Here is a 20,511-nt window from a genome sequence, read left to right on the forward strand (position 1 = left end):
TATTGTGGATACTTGTAATGCAAAAATCTATGTTATAATCATGGATATTGGTGGCTGTGAGGGATGAAAGAACGAATCATTGTGGGTAAGGAGACCGGGATGTGAGATGAGTAATCCATGTTGGTGTTAAAGTCACTGAAAATCTTGAAAGGAGCAGGAATGAAAAGGAGGACAGTAAACCAGAGCTGAAGTCTTCAGGGAATAAGAAAGTGACCAGGAAAGGAGGTCAGGAGAAAACAGTGCAACTATATCATAAGCTTCTAAGATAGTGGAAATTTTGAAGAAGGCAGAGAAATGGTTATGAAACCATAGTAGGGGGCACAGAGGATACCTATGCCACCTCCTGGCCCTGTTTAACAGAAAGAAGAAAGAAATTGTTAATAATGGTTACCTCTGGATACTGAGACAGTGGTTAGTTGTATACATATCTATCCTTCCCACTAGGTATTGTAATCTTGAAGTAAGAACTATGTTTTATTAATATTTGGGTTTTTCACAATATTTAACACAGTGCTTTGCATATAGATGTTCAATAGATATTGTCAGATTTCTTATGTAGGCATCTGTAGTAGTTGATACGACAAGATTTACAGTTGGGAAATGTAAACTAGAGAGTAAATTTGGTTGATGTTACCAGACAATTTCGACTTTCGCAGTTTGCCTGTACAGTATTTTGGCTCTGTATTCACTTAGACCCACCCTCAGCTCTAGGCACCGTCTTCACACTGGGTTATCACATTTAAAAGAGTCATTGATTTTAGTCATCTTTATGGTTAACTTAAGCCTCATCATGATAGAACTTCTTCGTTTTTTTGTTATTGTCATATTAGAAGATATCAAAGGAGATCTGGCAAGAACACAACTTTGCAAAACCAGGAACAGTTGTAGGGATGTTTTAGCCCTTAGCTTTAAGTTAGTGGTTAACCTGTTTGGCAGTATAGCTATATCCACAAATTAGGTTTGCTCTTTCTCGGCAGATGGGACTCCCACATATCCTATTTATCAGGCTAGATTTTTTTTTTTCTCGCTCCAGAATTGCTTCTTACCCCTGATAAAAACAAGCAACTTAAACATTTGGTGAGAAAAGGGAGCTATCTGGTCATGCATTCCAGAATTAGTCAATTCAAAAAGGAAGTACTCTTTCACATTTATACAAATTTAGTAGAATCTTGTTGTTTTTGTTTCTATGAAATCAGCAGTCCTTTCTCATTGGCCTTTTTTCCTACCGTCAATGCTCATATGATCTTTACTACCTGTAAGTACTAGATTCAAAAATTTGAATTTTAGCCATAAGTGTAACAGCCCACAAAGTAGGTAAAATACTGCCTCTTAAAAGTTTGTTTTTCTGCTTAACTGAATGATTAACGATTAAAGTAATGATTTCCAGAGACACTATGTGTGAAAATTTTTTTATTTTTCTAATACAATAGGATATAAATTGGTTGGGTTCTCAAGGTGTCCTTGTATGTATGTGTGTATATATATATACACAGCATGAACAGACTGCTGTTTTCTAATGTTTGCTGTCTGCATTAATTAATGCTTTTGGTTGCTATGGTGAATTACAGAGCACAGGAAGATGTGTACAAAGAATTGAACTTGTGTATTCCACTTAGCTTCAACCATCATATAAAAATGATTTACTGTATGTTTTACTGTTGGCCTCATCAGAACATCTACTTTTAAAATTCACCAGGGGAAGGAATTAAAAGGAAAAATGTCAGGGATGTTTTTTTAATTTTTTTTTTCACCAATGTTCCTCCTTAAGCCAGCCTGACTAAGTAGTAGGAGGCTCAGGAAAACATTTATTAATGTTTTCATAACCAAATGTGACATAGTCATCTTTGTTAGGTACACAACTGAGTCAAGCTCTAAGAGCCTATCCCTACATGTAAGTTTTGTCGTTACACTGATACAACCTACACCCACAGTTACCACCCGTGGCATCTTCTTCCCTCTCCATCAATATGAAAATATTCTGGCACCCTGAAATTATCAGACTAAAGAATAGTGTTCTCTGGCTATGTTAGAAACCTGCTTGAATTTATTCCTTCCCAGTTCTTGCCTTTTTTTTTCCATAAGGAAGATATATACTCTAGAGGCAGGTGATAGGCAGAGGGCAGCTATGGAAAAGCGACATCATTTTCCAGGGTGATCCTTATTACTCCACTCAGCTGCTTTTCTTTTTTTTTTTAAGATTTATTTATTATTTATTTTATTTTATTTATTTTTGGCTGCGTTGGGTCTTAGTTGCGGCACGTGGGCTCTCTTGTTGAGACGCGCAAGCTCAGTAGTTGTGGCGCATGGGCTTAGTTGCCCTGTGGCATGTGGGGTCTTAGTTCCCTGACCAGGGGTCAAACCCACGTCCCCTGCATTGGAAGGCGGATTCTTTCCCACTGGACCAGAGAGAAGTCCCTTAGCTGCTTTTTAAATTGACTTACCAGATCAAGAGCTCAAAACAAAAGTGTTACTGTCTAATTCTTCTCATCAGTCACTGTACCCCTGTAAGGGAGAAACCTGCTTCCCTTCTTCTTAATGGAGTATTCTGTGTAATTCATGAGTATTTACTCAAGATAAGCTGCATAAAGGGTCTCAAGCTAGATTTGTCCCTCAACATCAAGAGCACTGCTTATGGAATGTTACTGTAAAAAATACTCATTTTCTGGCAAAAAAACTCATTTCAGGTTTGAGGATTTTATTGTTTCTGAATACCGTAACAGCCTTTTTTTTCCTCCTGTTTTCCACCTAGGCTGACCCTAGATAGTTACAACACAGACCAAACTGTTGGTAGAGTGTCCTCAGTCTCCTTGATGGCACATTCTTATAACACTGGAATTTTTTTTCCCAAAGAACTCATTCTTTAATGAATATTAAACCAGTTGGGACTGCACTTCAGAAGCCACTATTATCCCAGATCATTGGTACCTCTAGAACCAATATAGTGGGAAGATTTAAAAATATATATCCTTAGAAATTTAGTATATATTCTTGAGGGTAGTACTATGGTAAAAGTTGCAGGGACTCATATCAGTTTTTAAAATTACAACCAATTGTAGTTTATTTGATCTCTTTCTTATGAAATACACCCCTAAAGATCCTGACAAGAGCTGAACTTGAGTTTTAGATGTTCATATTCCCCTTCCCCTTCTGTAGAAATATTAGTAAGAATTGAAACAACACATACCAGATGTAGAAAAAGACAAGAACCTGTATTTTGCCTGAATATTCAGTCCCCAAAGAATTGAGAGTTTATCATACTTGGTAGAAAACTATTGCTATCACAATTATACAACTCGTCCTAAGCAAATGACCTTTTTCAGCAAGAAAAAGCTGGCCAGTAACTGGAGGCAAATACTTGAAGGAAAAAAACCTTGATAGTATAGAAAATTTTAGTCGTTCGTGAACAGTGGTAATGCTTTCCTATAAGTTTATAAAGAACCTCTTTCGGGCTTCCCTGGTGGCGCAGTGGTTGAGAGTCCGCCTGCCGGTGCAGCGGACACGGGTTCGTGCCCCGGTCCGGGAAGATCCCACATGCCGCGGATCGGCTGGGCCCGTGAGCTGTGGCCGCTGAGCCTGTGCGTCTGGAGCCTGTGCTCTGCAATGGGAGAGGCCACAACAGTGAGAGGCCCGCGTACCGGGGAAAAGAAAAAAAAAAAAAAAAAAGAACCTCTTTCCCTGCAGCCTAAAGCACCAGATTAATATTGGATTAATAATTTAGGCTTAAGGCTTGTATCTCTTCTCTGTGCTACTAGAGGAAATCATACAAATTATAGATTAGGGCCACTACAAATTCACTGTTTTTCACTTCACTTGGGCGTTCAGGGATACTCAGTCAAACTTAGTAGTTCTCTCTCTTTGTCTCATTCACTACATCACTTTAGAATGTTTTCCATAATGTCTAAGTCACCTGACCCACACCAGTGTTTCCTGCTTCACAGTGGAAAAAATTGAGTCTGTCAGACATTAGCTCCCTCAGTGTCTAGCCCCCATGTTTGTAAACTTAGTTACATATATCTACCTAATCTCCTTCCTTCATTCTAAAGGAAATACATCCTCTTTTCCAATTCAGAACTAACCTCTCTGCCAACACTCGTTTTAGACTCCTACCATCATTGAAGGAAGCCTTTCTCTGTAATTACTTGCACTTTCTGTAATTATTTCCACTTTCTCTCCTCTCTCTCTTTCTTTCCCTCTTCTTCTCCCTCTCCCTCCTTCCTTCTTCTGTATTTTCAGCTTGTCTTCCTCTAATTACTTTTCCACAGACTACACGCATACTCAAGTTTCTCCTGTTAAGTAATGTATTTAAAGCCCCTGAGCCTGGATTCTCCTCTAACCTGTCTTCTCTTCAGTCAAGCTTCTTGGATAAAGTCGCTATCTTCACTTCTCACCTCTTCAATCCATGTATCCTGGCTTCTTGCTCCACTATAATACACTGAAACTCTTCTTGCAAAATCACATTGCAGGAATGTGCACAGTGGTCTCTTTCAGTCCTCACTTATTTACCTCACTACTGCATTTAACACTTAACCATTCTGTTCTTCAAACTCACTTGTCCCTTGGCCTCTCCCTCTGGTTCTCCTCCTACCTTTCTGACAGTTTCCTTCTCAATTGCCTTTGCTAGCTACTGTTCTTGCTTATCCTGTAGATGTTAAAGACTCCTCCCAAACTCTGTCTTTTGGTTCTCTTCTCATTCTACATGATCCCCCTAGGTAGAACTCGTCTATTCCCACGGCTTCAGCTGCCACCTGTATTCAGGGACATCATCAGGTCTCAATGTCCAGATGTCTGGTGGACATCTCCATTGGGATGTTCCACAGGTATCTCAAAAACAGCATGTTTTTGTCTTAATTCAGTCAGTCTTGCTTTCTTTGTTCTCAAACTTAAACCACTATACCTAGTCACCAAAACCAGAATACTTGAAGTTATCACAGATTCTTCCTTTATCCTCATCCTTCACATTTAATCATTGACCAGCTACTGAATGAAGAGTCTACATTTTTTGTGTCTTCTATATCCAGTCCTTCCCCTCCACTTCTGGTATTTCTTTAGTTCCAACTTTTATCACATCTTCCCAAAAGTCTTACAGTAGACTTTTGTTCTCCAGGTTTTCCCACCAGCAACCCCCAATTCGTTCTCACATAGCTGCCAAGATTTTCCTTCAGAAAAGCAAGTTTGATCATAGTAACCTGTTAAAACCCTTCGGTGATACCCCCATGGCCTATAAGATTCAAGATTCTCCCTCTCTTCCTCTCACTATATCTGCAGCCATAAAGGAGAAGTTAGGATGGCTCCAAAGTTTTGTCCTAAGCAAGTGGAAAGATAGGTTGGCCATCCACTAAGATGGGGAGAGCTATATGTGGAACAAGCCTGGGGGAGAGGATTAGGGATTTGGACATGCCGAATTCAGAAATAAACTAAACAGCCAAGTAGAAATGTCGATTAGACAGATGCTTAAGTCTAGCATTTAGGAGAGCAGTCTGGGCTGGAGATAGAGATTTGGGAGTCATCAGCAGATAAATGTATTTAAAAACCACAAAACTGGGTGAGATCATCTAGGGAAGTGCATTTCAATAGAACTTTCTACAATGATGGAAATGTACTATATCCGTGCTATCTAATAAGGTAGCTACTAGCTACATGTGACTATTGAGCACTTGAAATATGGCTGGTTCCACTGAGGAACTGAATTTTTTATTTTATTTTAATTAATTTAAATTTAAATAGTCATACGTAGCTAGTAGCTACTACATTACACAGATATAGGGAGTAAGTGTAGATCAAGAAGAAAGGAGGACCGATGAATGGGTTCTGGACACTCTACCATTAAGAGGTTCAATGAGGGACTTCCCTGGTGGTCCAGTGGTAAAGAATCTGCCTTCCAATGCAGTGGACGTGGGTTTGATCCCTGGTCAGGGAACTAAGATCCCACACGCCGCGGGGCAACTAAGACCACGTGCCACAACTACTGAGCTCGCGCGCCACAAACTACAGATCCCACGCTCTGGAGCCCTCGCACCACAACTAGGGGGAGAAAACCCGCATGCCACAACTAGAGAGAATCCCGTGCGCTGCAACTAGAGAGAAGCCTGCACACCACAACAAAGGGCCAGCGTGCCACAACGAAAGATCCTGTGTGCCGCAACTAAGACCCCACACAGCCAAAGAAAAAAAAGAAAAGAAATAAAGAGATCAGGGAGATGAGATGAGACCATGAAGAGACACTGAAAAATGTCAACTAATGAAGTAAGAAGAAAACCAAAAGAATGTGAGGTCCTGGAAACCAAGTAAAGAAAGTATTGAGGAGGAGCAAGTGATCAACTTAGTTTAAAAGGACCAAAAGCCTTGATAATACACAGTACTGACAGGATGTGGAAAAATAGGCACTTTCCTGAATTGCTAATAGAATGACATCTGTAGAACACCTTGGAGATACGTACCAAAATTTAAAATGCATAGTATGTCCACACAACTATATATAAAATGCAGTTTATAGACTGTATATAAAATATATATTAAATATATACATACATATGCATGTATCTTATAATATGAATATGTAAATATGTAAATATATGTATATACACATAGATAGTCTCTCTGAAAGGATATTCATAAGAGATGAGTAATAGTGTTTGCCTCTAGAGAGAAACTGGGGTGTAAGAGGACTAAGGTGAGAAGGAAACTTACTTTTTTTTTTAACAATATGCCCTTTTTTTATATTATACCATGTGTAAACATTTATCTAGTCAAAAACAGATATTTTACTTTATAATTTTTTATTTTTTTTTGGCCATGCCGCATGGCTTTCAAGATCTTAGTTCCGTGACCAGGGATGGAACCAGGGCCCCCTGCAGTGGAGGCACAGAGTCCCACCCACCAGACTGCCAGGGAATTCCCCAAAACAGTGTATTTTAAAGTAACAAAAAATGATTGCAGAATATATAACACTATGGAACACTTAAAGCATCATGATGCTAAATACATTGTTTCAGGTGGGTAGATTCAAATGAAGCTTACCTTGTCTTAAAATGTAGCATTTCAAAGGCATGATTTTAAGTCCCAAGTTCACATAGAAATGTCATAATTGACTCTGCTAGATCAATTGCAAAATAACCACCCCTTCATTTTTGGGAGCCTTTGTTTGGTATCTCTGCAATTCAGAGATTATCTGAACATTCTTACATTTATTTTTTTAAGTTTTTTTTTATTGAAGTATAGTTGATTTTCAATGTTGTGTTAATTTCTGCTGTACAGCAAAGTGATTCAGTTATACAAATATATACATTCTTTTCCATTATGGTTTATCACAGGATACTGAACATAGTTCCTTGTGCACCTGGTTGTTTATCCATTCTATATGTAATAGTTTGCATCTACTAATCCCAACTTCCCAGTCCATCCCTCCCCCATCCCCCATCCCTCCCTTGGCAACCACAAGTCTGTTCTCTATGTCTGTGAGTCTGTTTCTATTTCATAGATAAGTTCATTTCTGTCGTATTTTAGATTCCACATATAAGTGATATCATATGGTATTTGTCTTTCTCTTTCTGACTTACTTCACTTAGTAAGTGATAATCTCTAGGTCCATCCATGTGCTGCAAGTGGCATTAGTTCATTCATTTTTATGGCTGAATAGTATTCCATTGTGTATATGTACCACATCTTCTTTATCCATTCATCTGTCAGTGGACATTTAGGTTGTTTCCATGTCTTGGCTATTGTGAATAATGCTGCTGTGAACATAGGGGTGCATGTATCTTTTTGAATTATAGTTTTGTCTGGATATATGCCCAGGAGTGGGGTTGCTGTATCATATGGCAACTCTATTTTTAGTTTTTTGAGGAACCTCCATACTGTTTTCCATAGTGGCTGCACCAGAACATTTTTAAATAGCCACAACATCTGATTCTGTTTTCATGAAGTCCCACAAGAACAAATACTCTCTCAGTTAGTGATTCCTTCAAGGTGTTTTAGAAAGAGGCAGAGAGACAAACAGAAAGGAAATGTAGGGTTGGTTGTTGGGTTTCTTTCCATGATTTATACATAAGCATGTACATCCTTTGACTAAAGGTATTTCTATTTAGTTTTTTGCTATAACCTCCAAAATGGTTGCTTCTGCTTGATGTCATTTTAAATAATGGCTGGTAAGTGATTTAACAAAATTATTTGCCTACTAAGATTAAATAATTTTATCTTCTCTTGGTGGCATGAGAAAAGAAAAGCAAGGCAGACTTTAACAGTTTTGAAAATAATGTGATCTCCTTCTTGTTCATATCTTCAGAAGGATCTAATAGGAGGACCACTCACTTTTGTTATAAAGCTATTTTGATAAAGATTGAAGCACCATAAAACTATGCAGTGCAACCTAAATGAGGCTAGTGACTGAGCTGATGCGTCAGCATGTCCAGTGTCAAAACTACACCCACCGGTTTTTTGTTTCCATGGTTTCTTTTTCTTGGTTTATCAAAGGATTGAGGAACAAAGATTTTAAGAAGAGGTGGATTTCTAGAAGCGCCATTAATTTATGTATCCCATTCTTTTCTTGCACTCAAAATACTAAATGTTTCTTGTTCCCGTGTTATGGGGACATCCAAATATACCAGTACTTTCCAAAATACTTTGAGGTCCTTGGACAGAAGCCATTGTTAATGACACTGTACTAAGTATTTGACGAAGGGCTTATACGTGAAAGGAGATGTGTAGTACAAGCATAAATTACTGCTATATTGATACCATATCACAGTGAAGTACTCTTCAGCCTCTTGAATATAAAAGAATATTCCTACATTTGGTTCCAGCAAACACTATTGTGCTATTCTGAAATCCACAGCACAGAAATTATGACATCCGCTCATAAACAGAAAGCAAATCACTATTCAGCATTTCCTGCTCTGTTTCCTGCCAATTTCAGATAATTAAAACTTTTTTTAAACCTTTTATTCTATTCTGCTTTAATTCTGCTTCCTTTACCAAAGAAGAAAGATTCAGAAATTAAAACTGTGTATATGATAGTAACAGCAAATTTTGCCTTTTTTCCCCCTTATCCTATGATATTAACTTCCTTCATTATTGTAGACCTCAGGATATCATTGTGTTTATAATTGGAGGAGCCACCTATGAAGAGGCTCTAACAGTTTATAACCTGAACCGTACCACTCCTGGAGTGAGGATTGTCCTGGGGGGAACCACTGTGCATAACACGAAAAGGTAAGGGAGAACATTCAGTCCTGTAACTCTTTCTGCTTTCCCAGAGAGGAAGGCTTAAATTCCCTTTATGTAGGAAAAGTAAGGTCAGTGCTGACCAAACTGCTGTAGACCAAAATGCATCAGTTCATAGAATAATTTAGAGTTTGTGTGAGATGAAGCATGTATACTCTATTAAGTTCATAAATCACTTAATTGGGTCAAAGACCTGGAGAGTAATGACCAATCTTCACTGTTAACAGTTTTGTTTCTTATGTTCAAGAAACAGACTGGCATTTTAAAGATACCCAAACATAATACTATTGAATTCTGTGAGTTTTTCTGTTTTGTTGATTAAGTACATTCATTCAGTAAATATTTAGTAAGAAGAATACAAAGATGAAGAAGATAAAGATCCTGCCTCAAGTAAGTGATTGTCTATTAGGAAAGATAGAACATAAAAAATAAGAAAATAAGTGCCTGGAGAGAGATGTAAAAGAGCTATGGATTCTCAGAGTGGCTAAGAGAAACTAGCAAATGTTTCATGGAGAAGATAGTGTATAACCTGAGCCTTGGATAAAAAATGGACATATGGAGGGAGAGTACATTCTAGGCAGATTTAACCACATGAACAAGTTACAGAAAACCATAGGCGACATACATAGAAAAAGAACAGCAAGTAGTCAATTAGCTGGAATGTGTGTAATAAGTGAAAAGGTTGATTGAATGCCATAATTGTAGAAGGTCTTGAATTCCATGCTGAGGAATTTTTTTCTACTTTCTTGTGTAGAAAATGAGGAATCATTGAAAGTTTTAAGCAATAAAATTACAAGAAGGTCATAGTATTTTAGGAAGATTCATTTGGAAACTAAGAGTAGGAAAGACAGATAATTGAATTTAATGATTGGGGACCCTGAGAGATCCATGCTGAGCCATGTATATATAGATACACAGAGAGGCATTAGAGGTGTTTGTGTACTTTTTCACTTTGTATTATTATTTGCCTCATTGTACATTCTGTTTTATAACCTGCATTTTGTAGTCTATGATAAAAACACTTATAGTCTTAAATATATAATCATTCATTCATTAAACAAATATTAATTGAAAGGTAAGATTGGCTGGATTTGAATATTTCCCTCTTACTGTTTTTATGAATTTAGGCAGATTAGTTAACCTCTTTGTCAGTTTCCAGAGCTCACTGGCCATTTATATATTTCTGTTTGTGAATTGCCAGTTCATATTCTTTGCAAGAATTATATCTGTGTAATTAAGGATATTGACCATTTTCTAATATATTTGCAAATATATTTTCCTCTATTTGATATTTTTGTTTTATATTATTCACAGTGTTTTGTTGTATAAAACTTTTTTTTTTTTTACTTTTATGTAGTCAAAGTTACCAGTGATTACTGCCTTTGATGTCATGCTTAGAAAGTTCTTTCCAGTCAAGATTATATAAATACTAACCTCTATTTTTTCCATTATTTTTAGGACTTGTATTTAAAGTTATATATTTATAATCTATCAAAATTTTATTTTGGTGTAAACTATGCAGTAGTTTCATTTTATAAACTTTACAGAAATATTACGTGTACATACTTCATTACATACAGAAAAGTATACAAATGATAAGCAATGAAATAGCACAAATTGATTACATCTATGTAACCACCACACAGATCAAATAATAGAATGTTACCAGTATCTCTAGAAGCCTCCCTTATTCCTCATGTCCCCTCCTTTGCACAACTCCACACAAAATAATAACTATTATGACTTCTGTTATTATATATTAGTTTTACCTGTCCGTAAAAGATAATTGTTGAATGAATGAAGAAACAGTGGTTAAAATTAATCTACTTCTGCCTTTCTCACAAACAGATCCTTAGAAAAATCTCTAATCACCTTACTCCCAACTTACAAGCTATCATTGTCCAGCATATTGGTTCTACTTTGTTTTTATAATCCCCAAATGAATCATTATTATTTTCAATAGTCAATATTTGTTTAGATTTACCTACATATTTGCCTCTCCCCCCTCTTCCTCCTGGCCCTTATTTCTGATCCAGTATTCTTCTTACTAAAGAACCTCTTTTAGTAGTTCTTTCGGGTTCTGGTCAACTTGACGTTTTTGTCTAAAAATATCTTAGTTTAGCTAAGTTTAGAATTTAAAGTTGATAGTTTTTTTCAGCACTAAAAATCAGAAGACAGTGGAATACTGGTACTTCCCTGGCAGTCCAGTGGTTAAGACTCCGTGCTTCCACTGCAAGGGGGCGTGGGTTCGATCCCTGGGGAGCCAAGATCCCGAATGCCAGTACCGTGTGGCCCCACCCCCCAAAAAAAGAAGACAAGGGAATACTATTTTCAGTTGTTGCTTCTTAGTGGACTTCTTAACGAAGTCTACTCTCGATACAATTGTTTTTCATCTGTAGGCAATATTTTCTTCTCTGGCTCTTTTTAAGATTATCTTTTTGTCTTTGGTATTCTTGTTTCAGTATTACATATCTAAATGTGGATTTATTTTTATTTATGCTACTTAGTATGAAAATACATGTTTGGCATAATTTCTGGAAATTTTCCAATTGTTATTTCTTTGAATATTGCATTTTTTCCCCAATTATTCTTTTCTCTCCTTCTGGAATTCCTGGGAGCTATATGTTAGGCATTTATCTATTTTCATGTCTCTTAACCTCTTATTTATATTATTCACCTGTTATCTCTCTGTGCTGCCTTCTGTGTACTTTTTTTCACATTAGTATTTCAGTTCAGTAATTCTCTCTTCAGCTATGTATAATCTGTGTTTAATTTGTACATTCAGTTTTTAATTTCAAAGGTAGTATCTTTATGCCTGTAATTTCTATTTGCTTCTTTTTCAAACTTGCCTGATTTTTCATTAATTTCTTCTTCTCGTGTGTTCAAATCCTTTTCAAATTTTTCTTTAACCACATTAATTCTATAATCTGAAGTACTTGGAGGTCTAATTCTGCTGTTGTGTCTGCTGACATTAGCTCCTGATGGCTCATTTCTGCATGTAATTTTGTATTACGAGTTATCTTAAAGAAGACTCACAGGACTCAAGAGGAGCCTAAGTTGAAGATATATCTCTTCTGTGTAGTTTGTCTTTCATTTAGGCCAGGTACCCAAAGAGTATTATCAGTTCAGAACTTTTTTTAATGTTAATTTCTGTACTAAAGGGTTCCTGAACCATGCAGAGCTTTATACTGGTTTATTTTCAAGTTTCCTTGTGATCTTCCTGTGCAAATAGAAGATTTTTGTTTTTTCTATTCTCTTTTCAGTGAGGGCCTCTACATTATGCGAGAGTCTTAATTCTAATTCCCTTTCTTACTGAGGCCTAAGCCCTGTCTCCTGACCCTCTGCAGCTGTTAAAATACAGTGCCCTTGTTTATGAACATTGGCATATTATGAACATTGGCATATATCTATTGGGTAGTCACAAGCATTGGTTTATACTTATCAACCTAAATTTTGGTTCCCTTTTTGTGATGACTCTTGGAGATTTCCCTTAATTTCTTAAGAGGTTAAGCTATTCATTTAAAAGTATGTATGTCATTTTTTATCCAGCATTTCTATGTGTTTTATTTAATTTCGCCTTATCTAGTTGGCCTTGATTTCAGAAATCGAAGTATAAGTGTGGTTATGATCTTGGAAAAGTTTAAAATGGTAGTGACATTATGCGAAGTTTACTCTAATTTGAAAACTCTTAGGTAGTATTTGGAAGCTTAACCGTGCATCCTAAAATGTCCGACTGAGGATTTTGTACCTAATTCAGTAGTCTGTGGGGGTACCATTGAATAATTTTGAGCACAGAGTGACACAATACTATCACTACTATTTTATGCAAGTTCCTCCCTTTGTTCCTGCTGCTGCTAATAAAAATAATCATAATAGGGCTTCCCTGGTGGCGCAGTGGTTGAGATGCAGGGGACGCGGGTTCGTGCCCCGGTCCAGGAAGATCCCACATGCCGCGGAGTGGCGGGGCCCGTGAGCCATAGCCGCTGAGCCTGTGCGTCCGGAGCCTGTGCTCCGCAACGGGAGAGGCCACAACAGTGAGAGGCCTGCGTACCGCAAAAAAAAAAAAAATAATAATAATAAATACTTATTGAGCATCTACTATGTGCTAGGAACTTTACTAAGTACTTTACATATATTAAGTCATTTAATCCTCATATAAGGTATGTACTATTATCTCCACTCTGTATATGGAAACTGAGGCAGAGAGATTAAATAACTTGCCCAAGTAAACATGGCTACTAAGAGATAGAACCAAGACTCAAAACCAGAGTCCATGCTTTTAATCACTGTGCATTTCCTTCATAAGTATTACTTGAATGCCTGACACTGTATTGTTCTCTAAATAATATTTAATAATTTAGTGTTCAAAATGTTTTGTTACTAGATAGCCATAATGGATTTTATTTTCTTAATCTAAATGAGTTCTCTCATGATTGTATATATAATTATCTGCTTTTAAATAGGCTTTAATAGCAGAATTCAGAAGGACTAATTCACTTTTAAATGATCTTTCTGAGAGTTAATATTTCCCATTGAGTATTTGTAGCCCCATGGCCCATACTTAAGAACTATAGCATTTTCTGTTTAACTTGAAACATTAGACATTTAAAACTAAACATCTGTATCTCAATTTTGAAAATACTTTGGATTTAGATGGAAAGCTAGATTGGCAAAGATTTTTATATATTTCTTTGTAATTTAGTCATATTAGAAATAAAAATGCATATATTTTCAGATGTGTTTGGCTAATTAATAGTACTGTGAATAAAACTGCATTTTACTATTAAAAATGGGGGAGGAACCAAAACATCTAGGTTTTTCCTTAAATTAGTGTCCCAGGTCCTGAGAAAATAATCTTTAATATAAAATTAAGAAAGGCAGGAAAAAAAAAAAAGTAAGGCAGCTTTGTAAAAGCTTTATACTAGATTCTCCCAGCTAGCCAGCTCAGTATTTCTTTGTCTGACTTAACAATATGCTAAGCAGTACACTAAATTACATTTGAGCAGATATCCTTAAGCAATAGAAGGGTCAATAAAATCTTGAATGGGATTGTTCAGTGGTCCCCGATCAATGAAATTTTTTGGAAGAGGGTGTTGCTATGGTAATTAACAACCTGGAAAAAATTTAATGTTTGCGATACATAAATGTTCCAAAATCTGGTTTTTTTAATTTACTTTCATAAATATATAGCCTCCAGCAATAAGTAAATAGTGAAATTTTTCACTATCAGTAAGAAGATAGTGCAATTTGTATTTCAGAGTCCAGTTATTGTAAAGGCTTAAGTAATTGAAAGCAACAGTTTCAGCTTTTAGAGGAAAGGCTCAATTTTCATGATGAATGTGGATTACCTTGGGTATTACTAGACTGTTAAGTAATTAAGAGTTCACAACTCTTAATACATATTGAAATCCCAGACCCTCAGTAAATGGGAAGGTTAATATTTTTCAAAACTCAGTTTTATACCTGGATATAGAAAGGCTGCTGTAAGCAGCAATAAAATATGGGGGGAGAAGTTGAACAATTTGTTTCTGTGAATTGTTAGGGTTTAATTTTTGTGGGAGTCTGTGCAATTTCCTATGTAATACATGGATTATTTCTTAAAAGTCCAAAGGAATAAGTGACAAAGACACAGCCTTAACCTCAAAACTCTACCGTGTAGAAGTATTATTTTGAGAGACTATGGCAACCAGGAAACAGAGTATACTTTTAGATATGCCATGATAAGTGCCCTCTTTTTAAGCTTTTCTTTTTTTAAAAAAATTTATTTTATTTATTTATTTTTGGCTGCGTTGGGTCTTTGCCGCTGTGCGCGGGCTTTCTCTAGTTGCAGCGAGTGGGGGCTACTCTTTGTTGCAGTGCGCAGGCTTCTCGTTGCGGTGGCTTCTCTTGTTGCAGAGCACAGTCTCTAGGCACGCGGGCTTCAGTAGGTGTGGCATGCAGGTTCAGTCGTTGTGGCTCGTGGGCTTAGTTGCTCCATGTCATATGGGATCTTCCTGGACCAGGGCTCGAAGCTGTGTCCCCTGCATTGGCAGGTGGATTCTTAACCACTGCACCACTAGGGAAGCTCTGTGCCCTCTTTTTATACTTGGAATTATGTAAAATATGATATGCCCCACGAAGATCTGGATTGGTGAGCATTGTAATAAGCAGAAAAGAAATCATATCTTGGGAATTCCCTGGCGGGCCAGTGGTTAGGACTCCGCGCTTTCACTGCCATGGCCCGGATTCAGTCCCTGGTTGGGGAACTAAGATCCCACAAGCCCTGGGGTGCAACTGAAAAAAAAAAAAGAAAAAAGAAATCATATCTTGCAGTTCAGAGTGTTATATGCTGATATAGAAGCTACTATCCTTCCAGAGTGGGAAATGCCAATTGCAAGATATTTCTGTGATACAGGTCACTTGATTTCCCTGATGTATTAAATAAAATCTGAGATTATGACAGATTTATTTTGAAGTCAGATCCCAGCACTACCACTTACTAGTTTATGATTTGGAGCAAGATACTTAATGTAATAGGTAGATGGGTCAAAACTCGTCTCTTGCATCCTAGAAAATCACATGAACCTCACATGTAGCAATTTGAACAACCTTCATCCTGGGATACCTTCTGTGCGGCGAGCCGCTTCTGACCAGCAGAATGACGAATCACCACACGCTAGATTCTTCTCGCATCACACTTTATTGGAGTACAGCTTGGTTTCGGGCGGATGGAAGGAAGACCCCGTACGCTCGAGCCTGTCTGCTTATATAAGGGCTTAAGGACTCGTGTAAGTCCCTGATTCGTCCGTATGGTTATCGCATTTCGCAAGCCGGACTTTGGATAGGCCACTGCTTCAAAACCTGATTAGCATATTAGGTGCATACGCCCTAGCGGCATACTTAGTGCATGCGTAATGGCTATCCGGCCGCGCCCTACATCTCCCCCTTTTTTCTTTTCGACCATTGCAGCGGACATTGACCTGTACCAGTGCTCATACCGGGGTATGTACACGGTGTACCGGTAGTTTCCGCTTGCATTCGCAGACACCCTCCTGCGTGCAATGCTCGCAGTCGAACTGCAGGGTGCAAGGGCTGTCTTCACGTGGCATGGGCTCCTCATGGAGGTGCAATGGTAACGAGACCTCTCCGTGCAGAGGCAGCCCCTAGGGCCGATCCCCTATAGAGGTGCAATGGCGGCAAGGCCCCTCTGTGCAAGGGCGATCATATGTTTTTTAGGGTGGAGAGCCAGGCTGCGGGGGACTCGCCTTCACTGATGGCCACAAGCGCCTGAGTGAGCATTATCCTATCTCGCCGGGTTCGAATGCGAATACGACAGACCAACCAGAGACACAACACTATCCCAAACAAACAGCAGGCTGCGAACAGTCCCACACCCACCCATTCCTTAAAAAAGGAAAATGCTCTAGCTAGCCATGCGGTAAATTCTCCAAGAGTCACTGGATCCACTCTGGTTGCATTCAGCTGCAGGATATTCAACTTCTGCTTAAATATCATCTTCTCCGCCTCGCGGGACCAATTTCCCTTTAGGAATTCTCCAATCTGCTTGCTCTTATTCAGAGCATCCAATCTGTGCTTAGTGGCCTAGCACAAGCCGTATTCATCTCACAGCTAGTGGAATACAATACTGGGAGAATGGTACTTTGAGAATGAACGGGGATGGGGACTGGCCAGGTTCGGCTAATTCCCCAAAACGTCTTGATCTCCGCCTTGAGCAGGGGGAAGCTCATCAACAGTATCCAGTCCAGTGTCACTCCTTGAGCGCTCCACATCGTTCTTGGGATTATCTTCCACGACTCTTGTTAACCTTGTCGGGACCCAAATCGGATCTTGATCCTGAGACCAGACTTCTCTGGGTATGAATGTACACTTTGGCGGTTCCCGAACCGCAGCGCCGGGGGGGCGCTAGCAATAAAAGCGGAAGTCTGAGTACATGTTAAAGCTTTTGATTTAGCAGAAGCACAAAATGGCAGACGAGCACCCGCAGAGGCACAAAATGGCGGACGAGCACATGGGGAACTGCCATATCGTCCTCTTTCATATTCGGCAGCTGCTTCTTCCAGATCCGCCTCCTCCTTGGGATTCAACTCATCTTGAGACAAATAAAGCGCTTTAAATTCATCTAAAAGTGGATACAATCCTGGCGTTGCATCCGATTTTTCTATTTGTTTTTCTCTCCTTTTCCTAGGATTCTTAGGCCTATCTACCGTAGTCCCTATATTTTCACTTTCTGACGCACTATCTTGATGTATGCTAAGAGCTTTACGGCCCATCTGTACAATATCTTCGCATTTCCCTTCTCTTAAGCACGAATGTATCATTCTCCATAACGGAAACGTGCCTCGAGAGAGCTCCCCCATTTTGTGACGATCAGCCAAGTCCTTCCCCAGTTTTTCCCAAGATGGAACAGTCAGGCTTCCAGACACCGCAAACCATGGGGCGGCACCATCAATATCCTGCAACAGTTTACTAATAGTTTTATGTGAAATCTTAAGTCCTCGATCGTTCAGAAGGGCTTGGATGGGCTCATGGAATCCAACGGTTGGTTCCGCGGATGAACTATTCCCCATAGTTCACTCTCATATATGAACAACTTGCTAAAGCGGGAAGATCTCTGACCTATCTAATGGCCAGGGGAGACACACTCGGTCGGGCTGATGGCACCGTAGCCACACGCAGACAAAAAGTGCGACAGCTACGAAGAGAACGAAAGCGAAAATAAAAATCTCGGGCTCTATTGCAGCAAAAACATACCTAAACTGGACTACTTAACGGCGGTTCACTCCGTGTGTCGAGTTCTGAATCGGTCCTCCATGCGGGGCGCGCAGGTTCCCGGGTTTCGGCACCACTTGCGGCAAGCCGCTTCTGACCAGCAGAATGACGAATCACCACATGCTAGATTCTTCTCGCATCACACTTTATTGGAGTACAGCTTGGTTTCGGGCGGATGGAAGGAAGACCCCGTACGCTCGAGCCTGTCTGCTTATATAAGGGCTTAAGGACTCGTGTAAGTCCCTGATTCGTCCGTATGGTTATCGCATTTCGCAAGCCGGACTTTGGATAGGCCACTGCTTCAAAACCTGATTAGCATATTAGGTGCATACGCCCTAGCGGCATACTTAGTGCATGCGTAATGGCTATCCAGCCGCGCCCTACACTTCTGTTTCTAAAATACATTGAAATTGCCTTCACTGTGAATTGAAACAAAATCTTAGTTTTAAACAAAACGAAAAAATAAAAAGCAATTCCTGGGCTTCCCTGGTGGCACAGTGGTTGAGAGTCCGCCTGCCGATGCAGGGGACACGGGTTCGTGCCCCGGTCCGGGAATATCCCACATGCCGCGGAGCGGCTGGGCCCGTGAGCCATGGCCGCTGAGCCTGCGTGTCCGGAGCCTGTGCTCCGCAACGGGAGAGGCCACAACAGTGAGAGGCCCACGTATCGTAAAAAAAAAAAAAAAAGCAATTCTTTCCTTCCCTCCCTGACATATTTCCAGAAATGAAAGTAACTTTTGGTGAGAGAATAGGGCCTGTGTATAAGTAAGCTAAGTTTTAAGCCAGAAGGTACCTGAAGATAAATGTCACTTAGAGGGTTTTTTTTGATTATAAAATATCTGCTTTATTTTTAAGAATAAAGGACTGTTATTCCATGTTAAATGTGGTTGCCATTCTCTGTGAAAGCACTGAAAATTCTAACATTTTTTACTTCTTAAGTTTTTTGTTCTACTTAAAATGTCCCTTAGATTTTAAAAGGAAATATACATTAGTTGAATCTGAAATTCAACTTGCCATTTAGAGTTCTAATTTCAGCTGCTCTCTCTTAAGTACCTTATTTCTTTAAAATAGTTCTTTTGTGACAATATTATTCAGTGCTTCAAGCACTGATCACAGTGAAACAGAGTTCTACAGGCCTTTTGTAGTTATATGAGTTGTTTCTGTAGGACCTGCTCTGATGATGTGTAATTGTAATTATCTTTGTTTAGCTTTAAACACTATTTAAAATAGATGGTGTGTGTTTGCTGCTAAGGCACCAAGGAACTTTGCAGAAACTAATTATCTCCTTAGCAACATTCTTAATAAAACTGCCTTCTGAATGAAGAGAGGTAGTCAATATTTTCTTCTCTCTCCGTAGCCATATGAAGTTTAATATGAATTTTGTATTGCTTTCCCTTCTCCTTTTATACATAATGAAATCAAAGAAATAAAAGATAGTAACTGATCACAGGGGCCTCTATACAGGCATAATTTTCATGCCTTTTTCAAAGCAGAGAACCTGCCCTGAAAAAGGATCTAGGTAAATAGATTCAGCAGTGACCTGAACACATGCAAGTGCTTGCCTTAAGCAGTTAGTCTGTTATGTCTCTGGGGTCCATGCAAGTTTGCAGTGTGCAGACTGTCATCTGCTGTGTCAGTATTTGCACATCTTATGGATATACTTCCCCCTGGCCCTTACTACTTCCCTCTTCATTTGTCTCATTAGTCATACTGGCCTAATAGATCCTCAGTTAGCGGGGAATAAGTCAGATTTCAACTTCTGAAATTATATATGACATGGGTTGTTCTACTCACCACAGATATTTTCACCAAAGTCTTTGTGAAACAGAAGTAATATTGCCCTAGTTATGAGTTCTAGAATAGGTAAACATTTATTGAACAAATGAGAAGAGCATAGTCAATAGTTCATTCACTCTTTCAGCAAATATTTACTGAATATTGAAATACCTCTGTGAATAAAAGCAAAGATCCTAATCCTCAAGAAGCTTACATTTTAATGCAGAAAGAGACAGAAATAAACAATAACTTAATAAATAAGTATATTTTATAGTAAATCAGAAGATGATAAATTCTATGGGGGAAAAAAGCAGAGCAAGGTGAAGGGAAATCAGTAATACATAGAGGCAGTAGGGTTCAGTCACACTGCTCAGTATGGTATCAGGAAAGGCCTCATTAAGAAGAGATTTGAGCAAAGACTTGGAGGAGCTGAGGGAATGAGCCAAAAACAGATGCGGGGAAAAGAATCTCAGGCACAGCAGCACTGTGTCCTAAGGCAGGATCATGCAGTGTATTCAAGGAGACTGTAGAGTCTGGGGTTGCAGTCAGGGAAGTATCAGGCACCTGATCGTGGACGGCCTTGTAGACTATTTTGAGGACTGGTTTTCACTATGAGTTAGAGAGCATTGTAGGACATTGGGGTTTTTTTAACAGCTTTATTGAAGTAAAATTCATATACCATACAATTCACCCCTTTAAAGTATACAATTCATTGGTTTTTGGTATATTCACAGATATGTGCAACTAC

At 38.8% G+C, this 20,511-nt stretch overlaps 1 protein-coding gene across 4 annotated transcripts in view; it reads left to right on the top strand.

The window, feature by feature from the left end:
* The window catches only part of VPS45 (vacuolar protein sorting 45 homolog), a 74,406-nt gene that overhangs the window by 37,218 nt on the left and 16,677 nt on the right, over positions 1-20,511 (top strand). For 2 of the 4 annotated variants that reach the window (XM_032629932.1, XM_032629924.1), the window contains exon 14: positions 9,076-9,207. The exons of 1 other annotated variant lie outside the window; for it this stretch is intronic. In XM_032629932.1, coding sequence (XP_032485823.1) covers positions 9,076-9,207 — 132 coding nt within the window. Of the gene's footprint in view, positions 1-9,075; positions 9,208-15,769; positions 18,654-20,511 lie in introns of those variants that run through there. One more of the 4 variants, XM_032629942.1, reaches the window with a different exon arrangement.

Source organism: Phocoena sinus, chromosome 1, assembly GCF_008692025.1.
Source record: "Phocoena sinus isolate mPhoSin1 chromosome 1, mPhoSin1.pri, whole genome shotgun sequence".
NCBI lineage: Eukaryota > Metazoa > Chordata > Mammalia > Artiodactyla > Phocoenidae > Phocoena > Phocoena sinus.